At 39.6% G+C, this 21,846-nt stretch overlaps 4 protein-coding genes across 4 annotated transcripts in view; 2 read left to right on the forward strand and 2 right to left on the reverse strand.

Moving 5' to 3' along the window:
• Positions 1-5,871, reverse strand: part of LOC111236064 (polyserase-2-like) — a 14,415-nt gene extending 8,544 nt beyond the window's left edge. The window contains exons 1-6 of the mRNA XM_022764672.1: positions 5,772-5,871; positions 5,521-5,671; positions 5,162-5,412; positions 4,938-5,074; positions 4,740-4,841; positions 4,600-4,635 (exon numbers count right to left, since the gene is read on the reverse strand). Of these exons, the coding sequence (XP_022620393.1) occupies positions 4,600-4,635; positions 4,740-4,841; positions 4,938-5,074; positions 5,162-5,412; positions 5,521-5,671; positions 5,772-5,811 (717 nt within the window). The 5' untranslated portion in view covers positions 5,812-5,871. The remainder of the gene's footprint in view (positions 1-4,599; positions 4,636-4,739; positions 4,842-4,937; positions 5,075-5,161; positions 5,413-5,520; positions 5,672-5,771) is intronic.
• A 1,528-nt stretch (positions 5,872-7,399) lies between these two features.
• LOC111236042 (trypsin-1-like) lies at positions 7,400-8,864 on the forward strand. Its single transcript, XM_022764642.1, has 6 exons — positions 7,400-7,510; positions 7,629-7,779; positions 7,885-8,135; positions 8,256-8,392; positions 8,514-8,615; positions 8,708-8,864. Exons 1-6 carry the CDS (start codon positions 7,444-7,446, stop codon positions 8,753-8,755), a joined length of 756 nt encoding a protein of 251 aa, XP_022620363.1. The 5' UTR covers positions 7,400-7,443; the 3' UTR covers positions 8,756-8,864.
• Positions 8,865-11,100: 2,236 nt separating this feature from the next.
• Positions 11,101-21,806, forward strand: LOC111236065 (kallikrein-5-like). Its single transcript, XM_022764673.1, has 12 exons — positions 11,101-11,187; positions 11,435-11,585; positions 11,710-11,960; positions 12,048-12,184; positions 12,301-12,402; positions 12,526-12,561; positions 18,477-18,615; positions 18,823-18,979; positions 19,289-19,387; positions 19,492-19,655; positions 21,208-21,344; positions 21,442-21,806. The coding sequence occupies exons 1-12, from the start codon at positions 11,148-11,150 to the stop codon at positions 21,592-21,594; spliced, it is 1,566 nt and encodes a 521-aa protein (XP_022620394.1). The 5' UTR covers positions 11,101-11,147; the 3' UTR covers positions 21,595-21,806.
• On the reverse strand, positions 15,267-17,852 carry LOC111236041 (anionic trypsin-1-like). The gene is made up of 5 exons (XM_022764641.1): positions 17,657-17,852; positions 17,399-17,552; positions 17,048-17,307; positions 15,739-15,875; positions 15,267-15,611 (listed from the first exon to the last, which is right to left on the reverse strand). Exons 1-5 carry the CDS (start codon positions 17,838-17,840, stop codon positions 15,459-15,461), a joined length of 888 nt encoding a protein of 295 aa, XP_022620362.1. The 5' UTR covers positions 17,841-17,852; the 3' UTR covers positions 15,267-15,458.
• Positions 21,807-21,846: the final 40 nt, after the last annotated feature.

Here is a 21,846-nt window from a genome sequence, read left to right on the forward strand (position 1 = left end):
TTGTACTGAAAGACATTCTCAGTTGGTTGCTCAATTTTTCCGGTAAGTACATTTTGTTAAGCCTGTTTTTCGCTAACCACAATTAGCATCCCGTTAATGTCACAGTTAAGGGGAATTATGCACACACCTTCTAGAAGCTATCTTAGCCAGGAGCCAGAGTTTGCTGATAACTTTGCGTTAATTTAGCATTTGCTATGCTAACGGTACGTGCCCCTGCTGGGGCTGGTAACCTGATCTTAGTATAGACTGCGGGGGTGTTCAGTCAAGCCCAATAAAAAGGTCAATTTAGCCAACGTTAATCTAATGACGTTTGTTTTGTGTTTCTGGAAGTAGTGTGACGCGGTTTTAATGTACCACGTTAGTGCAATGCAGTACATTAATAAAAGTTAATAAAATGTCCATCAGGACGTCGTATAGTTAAGGTCAACATAACGTTTAGGTAACTTAAATGTGTGTTAACAGTAACGTTTACTTGACCTGCTGTTACCACTTAGTAGTAGGCTAAGTGTTAGCCTCACAAGTCTTGAGTGACGATTTAAAAATTAGATTTTGAAGCAGTTTACAGTGTAGTATAGCTCATGTACATTCGTGTTATTCATAACTACAGTAATTGTGATTGAAAATGTGTTTAACAAATAATCCTACTGTGATTAAATTGTACAGAGACCATGGTTTTTCCAAATTTACCAATATGCCTCATATTGAATCTAACAGGACACTGGTGAACTAGTGTTTTAGATGTCATTAAAATTGACAGAACACCCATAAGTAAAGCATAAACTCAGATATTTATCTTTAGATCCTTAATTGTCAATGTTCAAGGACAGTAACATTAATAAACATTTCTATTATTTATGTTGTTGACTAAAGATAAAATAGAAATGACTTAGAAACGGCCAAAATGCAAACTGAACACAAAACCCTTCATTTCTTTCTGGTTACTGATTTTTCAGTTGCTTACATGCTATCTAGATCTGCTTAGTATCTGCTTGGCAGGCAGTATGGTTTCTCTCTTTCTCTCCCACTGTCCTGCTCTCTCTGCTCTGTGGTGTCTAATGTATTGGTATTCCTCTTCCTCCTTTAGTAATAATGATACATGTAATGAAGTAGTTTATTTGTCGTAATGGAGGTGAAGCTCAGTGAATTGGAAGCACTACTCCGTTTCCCTGCAGCTCCCGAGCAGCCGGGAAATCCAGGTCATATACCTGATGTATACCGAGTACTGTTTGGAAAAAAAAAAAGTCTTTTAAATTGAACAACACTTGTGCTAAGGTGGCCGACACTGCAGGCTGTAAATGCCCCTCCTAATAGAAAGTGTTTGTGCCAATTCATTTGAAAGAGCAACGACCAATGGGGAGCTCCAACTCAGTCAGGTGTGAAAAGACAAAGGCTGTGCTGTGATCTCAGCTATATGTGCTTGTAAAATGATTGCTCAGAGAGAAAGTTAGAAACAGCAGAATATCTTTCTTATTCTTTCTGTCTCTCGCACAGTGCACAGCCTTAGTCTGGGATCCACAATAATTTTCAAGTAAGGTATTTCCTCAAAAAGTGATCAGGGCCTTTATTTACCTCAGTTGCAAAAGGTTACAGACCTTTATTTGAGACAAGCTTGTATTAAAGGAGGATCTTTATCTCTAATTTATATCTTTCAGTTGTTGCCGTTTGTCGTGCTATTGCATTAGGCTACCTATTTATGACATACTGTATAAAAATGGAGACTCCTGGTCTGAAAAGTGAAGCCAATGCAGAAGTGCCTTAAACCTGTATTCTTTCTAATAACCATCAGTGGGCGACTCCACTGATTGCAGAAGAAGTCTGATTGTGTAGAAGTCTATGGGAAATGACCATAACATATTGATTACCTCAGTAAACATTCTCCTAATGGGTTTATGGTCTCAGTCACTACTTTAAACTCTTCCTCAATACAGCATTATGTTCATTTATGAAATTATGGTCCCATTCAGAGGAAAATAGATATAAAGCAGGGTATGTATTAGGGTGTGGCTACCATAGCACACTAGGCGACCTGCCTATCAATCAGCATAGAGCACAGAGCTGTGTGTTGGAGGTATGACATGTTTTCAGTTCATGAAAGTTAGTGGTAACGTTTTGTTTGCCTAAAATATCTTGTTCAGTGTTTGGTTGTACTGAAAGACATTCTCAGTCGGTTGCTCAATTTTTCCGGTAAGTACATTTTGTTTTAAGCCTGTTTTTCGCTAACCACAATTAGCATCCCCGTTAATGTCACAGTTAAGGGGAATTATGCATGCACCTTACTAGAAGCTATCTAGCCAGAGCCAGAGTTTGCTGATAACTTTGCGTTAACTTAGCATTTGCTATGCTAACGGTACGTGCCCCTGCTGGGCTGGTAACCTGATCTTAGTATAGACTGCGGGGGTGTTCAGTCAAGCCCAATAAAAAGGTCAATTTAGCCAACGTTAATCTAATGACGTTTGTTTTGTGTTTCTGGAAGGTGTGACGCCGTTTTAATGTACCACGTTAGTGCAATGCAGTACATTAATAAAAGTTAATAAAATGTCCATCAGGACGTCGTGATAGTTAAGGTCAACATAACGTTTAGGTAACTTAAATGTGGTTAACAGTAACGTTTACTTGACCTGCTTTTACCACTTAGGAGTAGGCCTATGTGTTAGCCTCACAAGTCTTGAGTGACGATTTAAAAATTAGATTTTGAAGCAGTTTACAGTGTAGTATAGCTCATGTACATTCATTGTATTCATAACTACAGTCGTGATTGAAAATGTGTTTAACAAATAATCTTCTGTGATTAAATTGTACAGAGACCATGGTTTTTCCAAATTTACCATATGCCTCATATTGAATCTAACAGGACACTGGAGAACTACTGTTTTTAGTGTCATTAAAATTGACAGAACACCCATAAGTAAAGCATAAACTCAGATATTTATCTTTAGATCCTTAATTATCAATGTTCAAGGACAGTAACATTTAATAAACATTTCTATTATTTATGTTGTTGACTAAAGATAAAATAGAAATGACTTAGAAACGGCCAAAATGCAAACTGAACACAAACCCTTCATTTCTTCTGGTTACTGATTTTTTCAGTTGCTTACATGCTATCTAGATCTGCTAGTATCTGCTTGGCAGGCAGTATGGTTTCTCTCTTTCTCTCCCACTGTCCTGCTCTCTCTGCTCTGTGTGTCTAATGTATTGGTATTCCTCTTCCTCCTTTAGTAATAATGATACATGTAATGAAAGTAGTTTATTTGTCGTAATGGAGGTGAAGCTCAGTGAATTGGAAGCACTACTCCGTTTCCCTGCAGCTCCCGAGCAGCCGGGAAATCCAGGTCATATACCTGATGTATACCGAGTACTGTTTGGAAAAAAAAAAAGTCTTTAAATTGAACAATACTTGTGCTAAGGTGGCGACACTGCAGGCTGTAAATGCCCCTCCTAATAGAAAGTGTTTGTGCCAATTCATTTTGAAAGAGCAACGACCAATGGGGGAGCTCCAACTCAGTCAGGTGGCATTCGGCTGACCAATGGTGGAAATATGATCAGTCAACTATGATCACTCACCCACTCACTCACTCACTCACTGATATTCGTGATTATAGCACTGGCCTACCTGTTGCTATCCAACCAAAAAGTAATATTATTCTGAATTATAGTCCATATGTTATCAGGCTGACATATGGTCTGCATCATTTTTAGTCACTTCTCAAAACATGTATCATCAGGCTGTTCTATAATAATTTTTCTATAACATTTATCGTATTAATATATTAGTATTGTTTTTGCATAGATGTCATTAGTCTCTTCCATTATTGTTTTTTTTTACCTACTTTTGTCCCTTTTTACTATACATTTAAGATATTAAATTTTCCTTTTCAAAGTGCTATCTGCTGGTGGTGTAGTGTAACTAAGTACATTTACATTACTTTATATTTATACCCCACTACATTTCAAATATAAATATTATACTTTTTACTTTACTACATTTATTTGATAGGTATCATTTTACATTAAAAATAAATATAAACTGGTGCATTATTATATATTAAATGAGTCCACTGAGAATAGTCTGTGTGCAAACTAACCTCCACACCAAGAGCTCAAGCTGTAAAGACTGACAGTTGCACCTTGAGGTGGACAGGCAGTCCACACCTTCACTTTAAAAGTTTTCTTAACTTTTTTGTGTAAACAGTGTCACAGCTCTTGCCAATCACTTTTATTTGTCTTTTCAATTTTCAGTTTTGTGGTTCATTAGTTGGAGATGTGCAAAGCGATGCTGGGCCTACCGTGAGGTCACCATGTACCATGCCATTCTGCATAGTAAGTACTTTCACACTTTCTTTTAATAATTGAATTACATTTTGCTGGTAATACTGTGGTATTTCTTTTACATATTTCTAAATATTGTTTATCATGATGTGGGAAAACGCAGGCAATAAAGTGAAGAGAAACAAAATTTGAGAGTCAAGTTGTAAGACTTTATTGATTGTGATGGAAAATGGCTGCACATTATTCAAAAATCTAAAACAAAAGTGGAGTTAGAATGATGGAAGAAAGGCAGCAGAGATGGTGATCACAGGATCACACTTAATAGCTAGCCATGGTCCTCTCCAGCCAGTCGTTGAAGATGCAAACCTGTGAAAAGAGACAAAACAAGGTTTGTTAGCAAAGACAGACGGCAACAAACGATATGAAACAAAAGATTCATATCACGTATAGTGTAAATAATATAGTTTTACCTTGGTGTAAACACCAGGGTGGTTCTTCTCAGCACATCCATAGCCCCAGGACACAACACCCTGCAGCTCACCGTTGCACACGACGGGGCCACCAGAGTCACCCTGAGAGAGAGAATAAGAACAATTTAAAAAAAATAAAATAAAATAAATAAAAAAAACAAGGAACAAGGACCTCTGCAGATTCCTCTTGTTACATACCTGGCAAGAGTCCTTGCCTCCCTCCAGGTATCCAGCGCAGAACATGGCATCAGTGATCATGCCAGGGTAGGAGTTATCACAGTCCTTATCGGACAGGATGGGGAGGTCCAGGCACTGCAGCTTGTTCCTGTCAGCAGCTAAAAGTATGGGTGAAAAAGGTTTTAAATAACACAAATGAAAAGAAAACATGTAGCCCTAGCAGTTAAAATGCAGGTGTAACTTACAGGAGCTCATGGTGTTGCCCCAGCCAGAGACTGTGCACATGGTGCCAGCGGGGGCACAGCTGGTGGGCAGAGCCACAGGCTGCACATACTGGTTGAGGGTGGCGGGCTTGCTCAGTTTGATCAGCATGATGTCATTGTTGATGTTGTAGGAGCTGTAGTTGGGGTGGCGGATGACACGGGAGGAGCTGATGAACTGCTCGGTTCCCTCATTGACCTTGATGTTGTGCTCGCCCATACGCACCTCCACACGGCTGGAGTAGAACGAGAGGATGTTTGGGAGCTGAATTTCATGATGCGAGTTAAAAGCACATTAATTCTTGAAAAACCTTTTGTCTTTGTAATATTAAGGAGTGACATACGACTTGTAGCAGTGAGCAGCAGACACAACCCAGTTCTCGTTGACCAGGGAGCCTCCACAGAAGTGGTAGCCAGAGTTCAGAGACACCTGATGGGGCTGGGAGTAGGGTGTGCACTCATACCCTCCGACGATCTTGTCGTCCTCCGTGGCAACTGAAAACACACAGGAGGCCGAACAGTCAGGAACCAAGTGAATGTTTTTATAATTCACTTATTAAAATCAATGAGTACAAGCAGAAAGACATATGCTTACAGGCAGCTCCGATGAGCAGAACAAAAACCAGAGACCTCATGGTTGCTGTGTGATCCTGTAGATGAGAGACTTCACCTGGAGCCCTGGTTTATATACAGAGGTACCTCTCCCTTTTCCCTGCTGAACACTCCTCCCACTGTTATTTTTGACCAATCAGGATCCTGGAAAAAAAAATTCTGGCTACAGGCAAAGCAAATACATTGTTGGTTGTGGGGTGGAGTGTACTAATATGCCGTGTATCTTAAATTATATAATTTATAAACCCTTTAGGAAGAAATTTGAATGCAATTTTAAAATAGGAGTACTGGAGAAACAAGCATTCAAATATGGTTTTTAAATTTAATGTAGCACATTTCTAGATTTACATGAAAAATCATTATTCATATGACATGGATGACTTCTGATTACATAACTGGCTGTATGCCCTTCAAATTAGCAAACTTATCTGATGAACAAAAACTACAATTTCTATTGGTATCTGCATAAACCAGTTTACTCTGATGCTGTGACTATTTTCACAACTAAACATTCCATATAAGATTGTTTCAGGACAGTCTGAATTTAGCACAGGATGTAATTTGTAATGGTTAACCTTGACATGGATGGAGTTATGCTGTGAAGACATGGCTGCAGCTCTGCAGATGGCCTGGTTCACAGCCACAGCCAGAATGTGGCTTTCACAGGAAAACCAACCCATGTGTCTTTAGATTAGAACACCTGAAAACTGTTGACTCAGGGAAGTGACAAGAGACGAACAGCGCAAAGACATTAAATCACTCAATTACACAATTACTATATTTAAAAAAACGAGCACTTCTCAGTGAAATACAGGATTGGGTTTGAGTGTCAAATGAATGACATTTTTGACGCTTCCATGTTCTCCTCAAAAGTATAATCTAATAAAAAGCATTGGCAGTCAGCCATTTTATAACAGAGTTTCACTGCAACTGACACTGAAAAATAATAATCAATACGAAGAATTATAACTACTGTTGCAGGTCTGCTGTTGGTGATGTTTGAGTTAACCTGAGGCATATTTGATTTTGTTTTTTTAGATGTTACAATTAAGATTCCACAGTTTGACATGATGAATACGCATGAATCACATGGACACTAGTGACGATAACAGCTGCATGACTGAAGATTCAAATGCTATTTAGAATCCACTGTATACAGTGAGTTAACGATTGGATTTTAATATGATCTTTCCTCACTTTTACAGATGAAATGATGCTGTTTCAATTGTTTTTTTAATTGCACAATCGCTGCATGTGAGTTAAATGTCTGGTACAGTAGCAATCAAATACATTGTCATATCATACAGCAATTACAACAGTGTGATGAACTACCCATTACGTGCCACTTATTATGTTAGGCTTGTTGTAAATGAAGTTTCTTGTACTCCTAGATTAGATCTTTTATTGCTGGCTGACTCTTCTGATCAATGACTCGGCCTTAAGCAAAGGCACGATGTGAATAATCCAGCTGTTCCATTCATATTATTATTATTGGACCACAAGCCTGTGACTCCTGGACTTATGGGTCATTCACCTGGCATGAACCGCCTATATCTGATGGTCAGTACCTCACTATCAAGTTTTGTGTTTTTATTTTGTTTGGCAATTATCGGACCAATCAGGCAGCTCGGATTAGGTATAAAACAGGGATTCAGATGAACTTAGAGTATCACACTACAGCCATGAGGTCTCTGGTTTTTGTTCTGCTCATTGGAGCTGCCTGTGAGTGTGGTACAGTATTTGTAAAGGAGATTGACTTTCGTGTCTCATATACATTTGTATATTTACAGCACTGCAGCAAACTAATAACTATTTCTATCTGTCTTGCATCTGCTTTCAGTTGCCACGGAGGACGACAAGATCGTCGGTGGGTATGAGTGCACGCCTCATTCCCAGAGCTATCAGGTGTCTCTGAACTCTGGCTACCACTTCTGTGGAGGCTCCCTGGTCAGCGAGAACTGGGTTGTGTCTGCTGCTCACTGCTACAAATCGTAAGCCCACTCTAGAAAATTTTGGCCTCACTTATTCATCTGATGGGGGAAAAAATGCAAACATGGAAAACAAGCAATCAATCTCCCATCTGCTGTCTCTTTCAGTCGTATTGAGGTGCGTATGGGAGAGCATCATATTGGAGTCACTGAGGGCAGTGAGCAGTTCATCAGTGGTTCCCGTATGATCCGCAACCCCTACTACAACCGCTACACTCTTGAAAATGACATCATGCTGATCAAGCTGAGCAAGCCCGCCACCCTCAACCAGTATGTGCAGCCTGTGGCTCTGCCCACCAGCTGTGCCCCCGCTGGCACCATGTGCACAGTCTCTGGCTGGGGCAACACCATGAGCTCCAGTGAGTAACATCTACCAGTATTTCTGAAACTGTGTCTAAATGTACTTTTTAAAAGAATGTGCCTGCAATCTCTAACAATCCATCCCTACATCACACTTTACTTTCATTTTCTTGCTGCAGCTGCTGACGGTGACAGGCTTCAGTGTCTGAACATCCCCATCCTGTCTTATGAGGACTGTAACAATTCCTACCCTGGCATGATTGACAACACCATGTTCTGTGCTGGATACCTGGAGGGAGGAAAGGACTCCTGCCAGGTTTGCATCTCTGTTATATTCTATCACTATATTTTCAGAGTGGACTACATTTTGTCACTACTGTCTAATTAACATGACCATGTGAAGGTTTATAATTTCAGAAATTCTCTCTCCTCCTCAGGGTGACTCTGGTGGTCCTGTTGTGTGCAACGGTGAGCTGCAGGGTGTTGTGTCCTGGGGCTATGGATGTGCTGAGAAGAACTACCCTGGTGTCTACTCCAAGGTAACATTTCTTAACATCAATTGAAAATATAACATATAGCAAATATTAGACTGTTTAATGCAACAAACTGACTAATGTCTTTCCATTTCCAGGTCTGTGTCCAGACTGAGTGGCTGCACAACACAATGGCCAGCAATTAACACCACCGTTGAACCTCCACATCAGGAGGACAACTCAACATTTTTGATTCTTCAAATAGCATATTTTGTGCTAGGGATGAAGAAGTACAAAAATAAAGTGTTATACATATGAAGTACTGTGTATTCTTTGAACTCTTTTTCTCTCTGTTAAAATTATTTTCATAACATAAGCTACTTATTTAGACAATCTATAGAGATCTTCAGAAGGTCACAGGCCATTTTATCTAAAATATGTTATTAAGCGATTAGGTTCTTACTCATCCATTTCTTCCGAGTTGATATTAAGGACACAGACCTCCAAGAAGTATCTGTTTTAAAAACTTTTAAATAAACCATCACATCACCACCGCTTGTATCAGCATATAAAGATATAAAATATTACTTTTTCACTCTGAGCCCAGCTGAATGGTAATGCCATATAAGTTTATTTGTGGTTAGAAATTAGCAAGTAGCTAAATCTGGTACAAAACAATTTTCCTGAAATGAATATTTCTTAATATTGATATTTCAATTTTATACACTGTCCCTGATTTAAAAAAAAAAAAAAAAAAAAAAAATCTAATGGAAAAAAAAATGAGTTAGTAGTGGTTAAAAGTAGAATTTTTCCATTTAGATGTGAATTATATGAAGAAAGTAACATTATGGCCCGAGCACCAAACAGTGTAAGGACCGTATTGAAATTGTCATGGTTATACTGAATGTTCTTGCCTGAGGATTATCACGCTGATATACAGTCCATATCATTTTTAAGTCACTTCTCAAAACATATTTGTATCATTGCACTGTTCTCTAATCATTTACTCATTTTGTTCTTGTTGCCGTGTATTTCTTTTCTCCCAGTAGCATTTTACCTACTTCTGTTTCTTTTTATTATAATTATGATACAATTACATTTTCTTGTTATAAACTGCTTTCTACCAATTGTTATAATGTAGCTAAGTACATTTATATTACTTTATATTTTTACTTCACTATATTTATTTGACAGTTATGATTATGCATCAAAAATAACTTATAAAACATGATACATTATTAAAGATTAAAAGCTATACTTACCCACACAGGTGGAAAGAGTTAAATCCCCTGAGAATAGAAAGTTTTCTGAACTTTTTTTGTGCCTTTAATTTTCAGTTCTGTTGCTCATTAGTTGGAGTTGTGCAAAGTTACGCTGGGACTGTCACCATGTACTAATAAGAATGATAATGTTGTAACTTGTCCCACAACAACACTTTTGGGACATCGTCCTGCTCTATAATTCAACTCTGAAATGGGCCACTCTGAGTTAATATGAATGATAATAACTGAAGTACATGTTGCTGGTAATACTTTGGTGTTTCTACTCAAGCAGGACTTTTACTTGTAACATAGTATTTTCAAAGTGTGACATCGCTACTATTACTTCAGGAAAGGATCCGATAACTTTCTCCACCATTGCTTTCTAGATGTTGAAAGTGCCTTGTAAAACATATTACAAAGATAATGATTTGTTTCTCAAGGCAGCCTCAGGCCCTCATATCTGAATTTAGTTTTCAGGTAACAGGTGCTGAGAAACACACAGCTGTGACACTGTGTTCATACACATCTAATTATAGAAGTGTCCTGTTTACCTGTGAAATCTGACCAGAGAAACACGAGCTAACTTTTTAACTAATACGTGGTGGATTCAAACTTTTTCCCAAAACAAGAGACTAATAAGAAACTAAATATAGTTTATAGATAAATGAAGTGGATTAGAAAAGCACAGTGCCCCAGCTCAACATCACATATAAACACTATTCACCTTTTCTTCAGTATGAACCAGGAGTTTGCTTGCAATGTACTAAAATGATCAGTCCCTTTAACATTGTTGATGTGGAGATGTAATCTATCTATCTGAGATGTAATCTGTAAAGTAACGAATTTCATTGTGCGTGTTGACTGAATGAAACATGTCTCATGTGGCCACAATGAAACACATTATGATGCTGTAGTTATCTAGTTAGAACATTTAATATTTTCATGATAGTATTAAAAAAGACAGTGATTACATACAGACTCAAACTAATACAGATGACATACATCATGGAAAGATTTTTTTTTATTTATGGTGTAATAAATATGTACATGGATAAGTTAACTAACATAATAATACAGGATCAGAAGGACCGATATTCATACTTTCCTTTATGACTTTCCAAAATGTACTGATAAGAAAGCTGTACTTACTCCTACAGTGAAAAATGTTTGTTTTGTGTAATTCTAGAAATGAATCAGTCAGCCCCAACATCCCGCTGCAGAGACCGGTTCCTCACTGACCAATGAGGATGGCTGGACAGCAGGGCAGCTCTCCTGACTGTGGATATAAACCAGGGCTCCAGGTGAAGTCTCTCATCGACAGGATCACACAGTAACCATGAGGTCTCTGGTCTTCGTTCTGCTCATCGGAGCTGCTTGTAAGTGTGAAGTTTAATCTGAGCAGATTGCCTTGCTTCCTGCTAACAGTACCTTGGTCTTTATCCCAGACTAGAGCTTTATCCATGTCTTGGCAGCAACATAATTATGTTTCAGTACCCCAATGCATAATAACTTTGGGCTTTGGCTGAAAATAAGGAAAAATCACATTTTGCATACAAAGACGTTTCATTGTTGCTGGTAAAAAGTCGAAGTAAACAACTAACTGGTTGCCAAACGTGTTTCCAGTTGCCACGGAGGACGACAAGATCGTCGGAGGGTATGAATGCACACCCTACTCCCAGCCCCATCAGGTGTCTCTGAACTCTGGCTACCACTTCTGTGGAGGCTCCCTGGTCAACGAGAACTGGGTTGTGTCTGCTGCTCACTGCTACAAGTCGTAAGCAAAGTCCTCTTGTTTTCCAAGATTAAATGTCTGATTTATCTTCCTTAGGGGTAAACAGATAAATATTTGATGATGGGCTTTAGGATTAATCTTCTGTCATTCTGTTTCTGTTTTCTAGCCGTGTGGAGGTGCGTATGGGCGAGCACAACATCAAGGTCAATGAGGGAACCGAGCAGTTCATCAGCTCCTCCCGTGTCATCCGCCACCCCAACTACAGCTCCTACAACATCAACAATGACATCATGCTGATCAAACTGAGCAAGCCCGCCACCCTCAACCAGTATGTGCAGCCTGTGGCTCTGCCCACCAGCTGTGCCCCCGCTGGCACCATGTGCACAGTCTCTGGCTGGGGCAACACCATGAGCTCCTGTAAGTTACACCTGCATTTTAACTGCTAGGGCTACATGTTTTTTTTTCATTTGTGTTATTTGAAACCTTTTTCACCCATACTTTTAGCTGCTGACAGGAACAAGCTGCAGTGCCTGGACCTCCCCATCCTGTCCGAGAAGGACTGCAAGAACTCATACCCTGGCATGATCACCCAGGCCATGTTCTGCGCTGGATACCTGGAGGGCGGCAAGGACTCTTGCCAGGTATGTACCTCAGTATTCAAGCAGGAATACAGCAACTCCTTTATGAAAGGCTTGGTATGACTTGTTGCGTTTAATTGAATCTTTCTGAGTAATTTTACACTCCATCCCCCTCTCAGGGTGACTCTGGTGGCCCCGTCGTGTGCAACGGTGAGCTGCAGGGTGTTGTGTCCTGGGGCTACGGATGTGCTGAGAAGAACCACCCTGGTGTTTACGCCAAGGTAACATTCAAGGGAGAAAGATATTTAATCAACACACTGTGTTCACTTTATCTTTGCTCAGGCTGTCTGAACTGCAGTCACACACTGATTAGCTGATCTAACTCTAGTCTTTTTCACTTTTAGGTCTGCATCTTCAACGAATGGCTGGAGAACACCATGGCCAGCTACTAAGTGATCCAAGCAAACAAGTTCAGTCCAGCAACTCAACATCATTTGCTGTTTACGTTCCATCTTTTGTACTGAACGATATGACAAATAAACAATTTTTAAGCTGATTCTTTGAATCTATTTTTATGTGCAATAATTAGTACTATTCATAAAACTTGGTTGTTTATTATAAGCTTCATAAAATCTAATTATTAATTATTACGCAGGCCCACCAAAGAAAATTCAAACACATACTGACGACTCCTTTGAAACAATGAAAGACTTTCTAATATTGGCAAAATTATTAATGTATAGGGGATTTACTCATCATTACCTGGTGTTGTTAAGTGTCCTAACACTTTGTCTTTTTCATTCATTATTGACAATTATTATATAACTCCACAATTCAATTCAAGAATTAAAAATTAAATCCAGAAAGAATTTTCTACATTTTTTATTTTTGTTATTAGATAAATAAAGTGGATAAAAGGGTAAAATAACAAACCCTGCCTACTTACTATTGCAAACTAAAGTATCAGTACACTTTAATATCCACAACATACAACACTGTAACTGTTCTTGCCTCTGACCAGTCCTAGCATCCACAGCTGATTTTGTAAACCTGGCTCACATTTTATTTAAGAAATGATAATTAAATTTGAATCCTTGTTTGATCTTTTTAAGATCCCGCGTTTGATGTTTGTGGAAAATGCTGCCCCCATTGCTGCAACATTTTCAAAGCAACCGTGCCTCCTATAATATGTTTAGATTCTATTAATGCCCTGTCTACTGCAGCATTTGATGAGTTATTTCTCTGTTTCATTCAAATTAAGATTTTAACCTTCTTTACCAGCATTTAAATGGATTTGTCATGTAGCCTGAGGCTCCTGTGGACTTTCTGCAGGTATACCTCTACATTATATAGCACTCGAAGTCTCATAACTCATTAGAAGATGGATGTCTGCTGTGGTTGTTCCCAATTAATAATTCAATTTCATTCCCCTTCATTTGAATTATGAATAAATTAATTATAAATGCATATGCAAAATAATCTTTAAAGGGGACTTTAAATTTTACATTTTGTCGTTCATTTTCTAATCTGTCTTGCTGTCATATTCCATTTCATCATCTTTCTGTATCTTGTGTCACAGGGATAATGATGACGAGGGAGAGGCCGTATTCTTGGACAGAGCAGCAGGTGCTTTGCAATCCTCTCTGACTGTGGAGAGCAGATGGGAGATATTTCGGTGCAACTGCCAGGCGATTGATTTCAGGCAGTCTATTGCTTGCTGCAAAAGTGTCAAACAAGATATGTGCCATCATTTCAGCATAACTGACTGCTGAGGGCTGATCCTCAACCAGCAGCTTCAACTAACCTTTCATGGACAAGAAAACAAGGCAGTTGTGGTGAGCATGACATTTCTTTTCTTGTTGAAAACTGAGAGTAATTGCGGTGTTTTTGAGCATCATAATATCTGTGACATTGTGACAGCAGTCTGACAGCCAGAATGCATGTTTTCTTTTCTTCTGATTGCCGCTGTCAGGTGATCCGTCAAAAGATGTGACAGACTTCAAGCTTGAATTGCATCAGTTCCCCGGTTTTTCATTCTTGAGCACCGAGGTTTCAGGAACATCGCAGAATTAATCCCTTCAAACATCAAACATTGTGTCTGTTTCAGATTGGATATTGCTCTAAACCAAATCAGGATTTAGGGAGTCCACGATTGAACTGAACCTTCATGGGGGGGGGCACCATTTACTGGTGTGCAAGATCCATGAGCCAACAATGTACCAGCATCCTCTAAATTCAAAAATTAGCAATTAGCATGCTACCTTCCAGGCATGAACTCACTTTTGTTCACATAGGAAATCTACTTAAATTAGCATTGGCCTTTTAAAGCATGTTCATTGTTATAGACTAAAACTATTGTCAAAAATCACATGGATTTTCTGAAAAACATTGTATAAAGGAGTTTGAAGGAGGAGAGTGTGTGTCATCTTCAGCTACATGACTTCTGAACCACTAAACACGGATAAAACAGATTATGGTTAAAAAAAAAAAGACCATTCTCTGCATAAGAAGAGAATAAACTGTGGTTCTTCTCTTTGAGTTTCTCTTTTTGTTAAAGGACTCGAGGCCAACATCTCAATTCTGAATGGAACACATTTGAACAAATTTCAGTGTAAGCATGACTCCATTTCAAACTCTTGCAGTGCTCTGACATTGATAAATGGGGAGTTGCGACGTCTGTGCCCTTTCTTTCCACATGTCTAAGACACTCAGCATTCGGGAGACAGAAAATCAAAATGAGGGCAGTGTTCATGTGCTCCAACAAAACCAAAAAGGGAGACAAAACCTTATCAACACTTTTTGTGCAGCATTAGAATACTAAAGACCACTGTTGTGCACGCATTAACAGATTAAAGAAGTTAGTTTGTGTCTTATTTTGATGGAAATTCTATAGAGTGATTGTGCAGTGATGTAGGTCCCATGAAAAAATAATTCACACACAATATTTTAGATTTGCTCACAAGCTAATGCTGTTCTGTGAATTTTTACAGTGAGCTGACGTTAGCTGTTATTGTTTGACTCTGGTTTATATTTGCTTTGGTGAAACCCTCACCACTGATTTGAAATAGAGTACTCAGAAATGTCTTACAGTAACACAGTTGCCCAAGAGCAGTAACAGTATTGTCAACAATCATAAAGACACTGATGCATCACAAAGTGGAAGATTTTATTGGCTGTGCCCTTGCTAAACACATCTCATTTTCTCTCTCTCAACCGCTCTCCTGCTGCTTTTCTCTCTGACACTACCCACCACTACATCCTGTCTCTGTCTCCTTCAATTTCGATCTCTCTCTGGTTCCACCCTCTTTCATGTAGTTCTGTGACAGGAGATCACAGCCTAGCTGTAGGTGGAGAGAATGTCGTTGATCCAGGGCATCAGAGAGCAGACCTTGGTGTAAACGCCGGGGAAGTTAGGCAGAGCGCAGCCCTGACCCCAAGAGACGACACCCTGCAGCTCCCCGTTACACACCAGAGGACCACCAGAGTCACCCTGAGCAGGGGAGAGAAGAGAGTTTACTCCTTCCACCATCTCAGCATCACACTCCATAAAGTTTTACTCTATATGTTCACAGAACGCCAAGCCTTAATTAATGTGCTATGTAATTGTATGAAGATACCTGACAAGCATCCTTGCCTCCCTCCACGTATCCAGCGCACACCATGCGGTCAGTGATCATGCCAGGGTAGGAGGCATCACAGTCCTTTTTAGACACAATGGGGACTTCCACACACTGGAGGTAAAATGGATTGAACACTGCAGATAAGAGAGAGAAAGAAAAATAAAACTAAATAGTTGGATCAGTAATTTTGGGTGGGCAGCATCACCACAGAATATACGATCCCTGTGGCTAGCTTCAAAATGTCAACTTTTAAGGAGCCGGGCTACGAAAGCTGTTTGGTTACAGTATGGCAACCGTAATAGGTTTATCAAATTAAATAGATGCGATATTGGTTTTTAAAAGGGTCCTAGAAATCTGTTGGTGTGTGAAAATTCATTCATCAAACAAATGTGAGCTTAAATTAAAATTAAAAATCTCCTCCAGACATTTCAAAGACAAATAAAAATACTTTGCTGTGAACTACAATTTGCATTTAATATGTTTTTTTCCACACGAAACAGCTCAGTAATCTGGTTAAAAAGTCTTAAAATTACATTTGCCCCTTCTCCCTCCTAGAAAAATACATAATCTATGAATATGCAAATATTTTTAATTTAAAAAGTTGAACTATCTTCTACTTCACTGAAACTTCCACTTCTACTTCTCAGTGTATTTGCACTTGAGGCTTCAAATGTCCAAATCACATTGTATAAGTTGCTAATTGAACCAATGAGTGGCTACAAAGTAGTTGTGATGTCACAAAATCAGGCTTGTACAGACACTCAGGTATTAAACTCAGGTTTAATAAGGAAGGGGGCTTTCAGTTTGGAAAATCATGACATGGACTGATCATTTTCCACAACATTAGAAAAAAAAACATATAACTGTCAAGCTTCCCTTCAAAGAATAGACTGAAAATACTGTATGAATGTTTGTGTCTTGCATCCATGCTTTACACTAAACTTAAATTTCGGGGCTTTTTACACAATCTTAAGCCACTGAGATCTCAGCACATCTTGTATGGTGATCATACAGTGTTTCCACAGTGCAATTGCACCACCACTCTTTCTCCTAAAGGTAAATGGTTCATAAAAGTGTGATTTTTTTTGTGACAGTAATAGAGAAGGTCTTTGTTTGTTTGGTCCATATCCACAAAAACATTGTGTTTCAGGAAATTGATGTTTTTCAATTGTCACATTTTGTTTCCTCAACAACTTCCTCAACAACAAAACACCAGGAAACAACAGAATCACAGCTGAATAAATATTCTGTTATCATGAGTGAAAGGTTTTCATGACTCTCACAGTCAAGATCAGGTGCAGCTCACCTTGATCGGAGTAGATGTTTCCCCATCCGGACACCGTGCACATGTCCCCGGGTGAGGGGCAGGCTGTGGGCAGGGCGATAGGCTTGACATATTGGTTCACGGTGACGGGGTGTGCCAAATGCATCAGCATGATGTCATAGTCCATGGTCTGGTAGTCGTAACTCTGGTGCCAGTAGATGGCATCCAGTGGCATATACTGCTCTGTGCCCTCGTGCATCCAGATGTGGTTGTCACCCAAGACTGCAATCTGAGCAAAGGGGCTGAAGTAGAGGCAAAGAAGAAAATGATTGTAATGATGTTGGCCATAAACGTTCATACAGAAGCATCTGAATATTTGAATTTAATACAAACTTTTGCCAGCAGTGAGCAGCAGAGATGATCCACTGGTCGTTGATGAGGGAGCCGCCACAGAAATGGTAGCCAATATTGAGAGACACCTGCCAGGGTTTGGAGTGGGCTTCACACCGGTAGCCACCTACAATCCTGTCATCCACTGGGGCTGCAGCTGTGGTGTTAAGACAATATAAAAATGCTTCATATTTATCAGAGTTACAATACTTTGTTTTTTTTCTAAAACCTTTGTACATCCATACACCAGATGTGCTTTACCTGCAGCGCCCACGAGTGCGAGAACAATCAGGCCAATCATCATGTGGCTGACTCGAGCCTTTCTACAACCAGACTGGACGTGAATGGTCTGTAACTCACTGCCTTTATACCTTAAGCCCTCTGTGTCTTTCCATGCACCACCACCCCCACCACCTTCCTTCCCTTCACCTCTCCTCACCTCCATTCCTCCACCCAGTTCCTCCCATCCACCTGAATCTCTGAATCACTCCTCCAGCTTTTATCTCTGTCCTGAAAAATAGTCTTATCTTTTCATATGCAACGGTCATCCCATAAATGAGCAACGTCTAACGTATTTGTGGCCTTCAAGAGTTTTTTGTTCACTCTGTTGTTTTACATAGGATCATTTTTTAGATTTCCAGCATGTACCACTTAAATAAATGTGTCTACTCTTTTTTTAAATTTGGATTTGTAGCTATAATAACAGATTGGCCTCAACTGCACATATTGGCTCAAAGGCTTGTGACAGCTGTCTGTCGTGGAAAAAGAAACAACAGCACACAGTTGTTAGTTTACTTTGGTGCTTCTGAGACCACAGATGAGTTGTTTCTCACCTTCACTGGCTTTTATTCAAGGACGTTTCAAAGTGGAGCCATACAACAGCACATTCACTTATCTTTTTTTTTTTTTTGCATATGGTCTCATGTCTAAAAGTTGGTTGTATAACTGTTCACTATTTGTATATTGTGGCTTGCCAACAACAGGGCAGAAGTGGGCAAACAAGAAAATAGGAGCATGATAAGATAATAGATTTGGGCTGATGCTTAGTGCCAAGAGGTAAGAACAGTGTGTGAGGACACAGATGGGGTCAGCAGGTGGCAGGTTGAGTGCATTGGGGCTGGTGGGGTATAAATATGAGCTGGGTTGTGTCCAGGTGTCTTCTGATCATTCACCAGACACAATGAGACTGCTGGCTCTGCTGCTGATGGTTGGAGCTGCTGGTAAACACACAGAAATACCCACATTGACAAAGATACATACAAATTGACATATGTGTACATACTTACTCAAGATTTCAAAAAGATGATGGCAAGTTGCGGATGAAGACTCTTTCTGTTGCTCTCTATCTCTTCCTATGCTTGTGTGTGTGTGTGTGTGTGTGTGTGTGTGTGTGTGTGTGTGTGTGTGTGTGTGTGTGTGTGTGACAGTGGCAGTTCCCCGTGAGGATGGACGGATCATTGGCGGGCGGGACTGTGAGCCTCACTCTCGTCCATACATGGCCTCCCTCAACTATGGCTACCACTTCTGTGGTGGGGTGCTCATCAACAGGCAGTGGGTGCTCTCTGTTGCCCACTGTTGGTACAAGTAAGTAGCTCTACATTGATGGAGAATTATATATTATTATATGTATTATATTCTCTTGCTCTTTTAGTTTTTTACCACTTGTTTTGCTTGATTTTTGTGCATTTTATTCCCTTTGAGATAAAAACAAAAACACCCATAGTTGGAAGACAAGTGCTTTTCAATTTGAAGTACGTCTGTTAAATCTAAATCCATATTTGCAAAATAGAGAAAGAGGAAGATTTAAACTGATGTAGAATTATAATGAACAAGTATAATACTGAGAGATGTTTCTGCTACCTTTTTTCTGGTATATTTCACCTCTTGTCTTAGTCCCTATGCTATGCAGATCATGCTGGGAGAACACGATGTGCGAGTGTTTGAGGGTACTGAGCAGCTCATGAAGACCGACACCATCATCTGGCACCCTAGGTGAGTGAAAAAATGAACCACCCTGTCTGAGAATCTTTTTCCATTTGCACGATTGAATGATATTTTAATACATTTTTAAATTATAATATGTATATTTTATACAGTTATGACTACCAGACTCTGGATTATGACATCATGCTGATCAAGCTCTACCACCCTGTGGAGGTGACTGAGGCGGTCGCACCCGTCCAATTGCCCACAGTGTGCCCAGTTGCGGGGCTCCCCTGTTCTGTGTCTGGCTGGGGAAACACTGCCATGGGTGATGAAGGTGGGTTTTTAATATTGATTTAGTGATTTTAATTACACAACAGCTACAGCGAAAATGCATATGAATACGGCTCACAATATGCTTTAGGTATTGAAATTAACCATACTTATAATTCAGAAAAATTGCCCCTGTAATATTATTACTGTATGTATTTTAGTATAGGATTAATATATTGATATATTAATGTATAACTAGAATTTGACTATTGTAGTTTGTCTAGGTGGACTTAATTTCGCAAACTCATTTCTCCTTTTGGGTGGTCTAATCTATAATGATGCAACATATATTATACCCTGACTGCAAATTTGACCTGGTGACTGAATGAATGGGTTGAAGGTAACATAGACTGCACTAGTTTTCACTCAGATCGTCTTATTATGCCATCACAGTCATTTGAAAGGTGGTCTGACAGCGTGATAATTCTACATATAGTTGCTTTATCAAAAGGAGCAAGTAAGGAGTTGTAAGTTTTGCAATCGCTACATAGCCAACATCAACAGTAACACCTGTTTACTTACCAATCTAGGAGAAAGGTTACGAGTTCAGCATCAAACTTATTTCCTTTCCTTTCTCCAGTGGTAGAAAGCAACGTCAGTGTTAACTCTCGTTTCTGTCACATCTTCTCTTCCTCTGAAGTTAGCATGCTTACCAGCACGGCTCAGCTAGTCTCGTCACTTTCTGATAGCGAGTCACTGTAGACTTCAATCTGCCCTGAAAACATAGTGCTGCTCACAGTGTGTATCATAGCCTCTTGTATTATAAAGACCATGATGGCTGAAGCTCTCGTGAAGCCACAATCACAGGTAAGAAACCATGTTCAGTAGCAGAGAAAACTTAACAATAGCCCCTGTAAATACATTAAGCTGATAGAACTGCTACTTTTACTTGAGTAAGTTTCTGAATGCAGGACTTACAATGGAGCATTTTTCCTTTATGGCATTACTATTATTTAAGTAGAGTATTGGACAATTTGTGAGGGAATGGCAACATGTATTGCTGCCTGCCACAGTGTCGTTTTTAACAATACCACTTGTGGGCACCAAAGTTATACATTTTCAAATTCTACACATAGCTGCTTTAAAACAGAAATTAGGTGGTATTCAATACTTTTCTTATTGTCAACAAATCTAATGAAAATACCAAAACCAGCATTTAATTGATCTTTGTAATATGCACTGTCAATGTCTGTGTAGATCAAGCTCTGCAGGAGACCTCAGTTGTTTCCCAAAGACTGTCAAAAGCCCAGAACTGAGCCACACCACTGCACATAATTACACTGAACACAGGCAGTGTGTTTTATTTTGAGTCAGTTGTGCATACACTTTCCTGCTGCTGTAAGTACACACTCCTACACCCAATCTGCAGCTGAAAAAAGTCCCAAACAAAGACATCATTAACAACTGTTGAAGTAACTTTTGTGAAAAACTACAGTGCTTATTTGTTGTAAGAAAAAGCTAAAGTATATATTTCATGGGATTTGTTGACAAATTAAAAAATGTTGAATATTTTCAGCCTCATCTTGTAAAATATGTCTGTGTTCTGCCTGTTGCAGTGTTCTTGCCCTACCGCCTGCAGTGTTTGGACGTGCCCATAGTTGACGAACAGGCCTGTGCGAATGCCTATCCTGGCATGATCTCACCCAGGATGATGTGTGCTGGATACATGGATGGAGGCAGAGATGCGTGCAATGTGAGTTTTATAGTTAATGTTTCCAAGGGTTTACTGGGCTCAAAGCTCTGTATGTGCAGGAGAATTAATCACTGTCTACCTACACCGTGTTTATCAGGGCGACTCTGGCAGCCCTCTGGTGTGTCATGGAGAAGTCCATGGCCTGGTGTCATGGGGTATGGGATGTGCCCAGCCTAACTACCCTGGCGTCTACGTCAAAGTGTGTGAGTTCCTCTACTGGATTCAACACGTCATGGCAGCCAACCCCTGAAGACATCACTGGTTTTCCCTCCTCACTTCTTTTATTTGCTTTCCTCTTTTCCCTGCCCTGTATGTTACCATTCATCCCTATTTTCTGCCCCAACTTTTATTTTTCTGTCTTTCTCTGGTGCCTTGTCTCCTTTGAAGTTCTCTCCTTCACACACCCAGACTCAACAAATATGTCCAGAACATAGAAAACACAATAAAGCCATTTGGTATGTATTCACTTGTCATTTGTCTGTTCATATTTCCATGTCCATAA

Source organism: Seriola dumerili, unplaced genomic scaffold (genome assembly GCF_002260705.1).
Source record: "Seriola dumerili isolate Sdu_G_001 unplaced genomic scaffold, Sdu_1.0 BDQW01000551.1, whole genome shotgun sequence".
Classification (NCBI taxonomy): domain Eukaryota; kingdom Metazoa; phylum Chordata; class Actinopteri; order Carangiformes; family Carangidae; genus Seriola; species Seriola dumerili.

Excerpts from the sequence above, each read along its gene's own strand:
- LOC111236065 (XM_022764673.1), top strand. The coding sequence starts at position 11,148 with ATGAGGTCTCTGGTCTTCGTTCTGCTCATCGGAGCTGCTT. Across the intron at positions 11,188-11,434 it reads TCTGCTCATCGGAGCTGCTT|TTGCCACGGAGGACGACAAG; the intron begins GTAAGTGTGAAG and ends ACGTGTTTCCAG. Across the intron at positions 18,616-18,822 it reads GCTGATGGTTGGAGCTGCTG|TGGCAGTTCCCCGTGAGGAT; the intron begins GTAAACACACAG and ends TGTGTGTGACAG.
- LOC111236042 (XM_022764642.1), top strand. The coding sequence starts at position 7,444 with ATGAACTTAGAGTATCACACTACAGCCATGAGGTCTCTGGTTTTTGTT. Across the intron at positions 7,511-7,628 it reads TCTGCTCATTGGAGCTGCCT|TTGCCACGGAGGACGACAAG; the intron begins GTGAGTGTGGTA and ends ATCTGCTTTCAG. Across the intron at positions 7,780-7,884 it reads GCTGCTCACTGCTACAAATC|TCGTATTGAGGTGCGTATGG; the intron begins GTAAGCCCACTC and ends TGTCTCTTTCAG.
- LOC111236041 (XM_022764641.1), bottom strand. The coding sequence starts at position 17,840 with ATGGAGGTGAGGAGAGGTGAAGGGAAGGAAGGTGGTGGGGGTGGTGGT. Across the intron at positions 17,553-17,656 it reads CGCACTCGTGGGCGCTGCAG|CTGCAGCCCCAGTGGATGAC; the intron begins GTAAAGCACATC and ends TTAACACCACAG. Across the intron at positions 15,876-17,047 it reads AAACATCTACTCCGATCAAG|TGTTCAATCCATTTTACCTC; the intron begins GTGAGCTGCACC and ends TCTTATCTGCAG.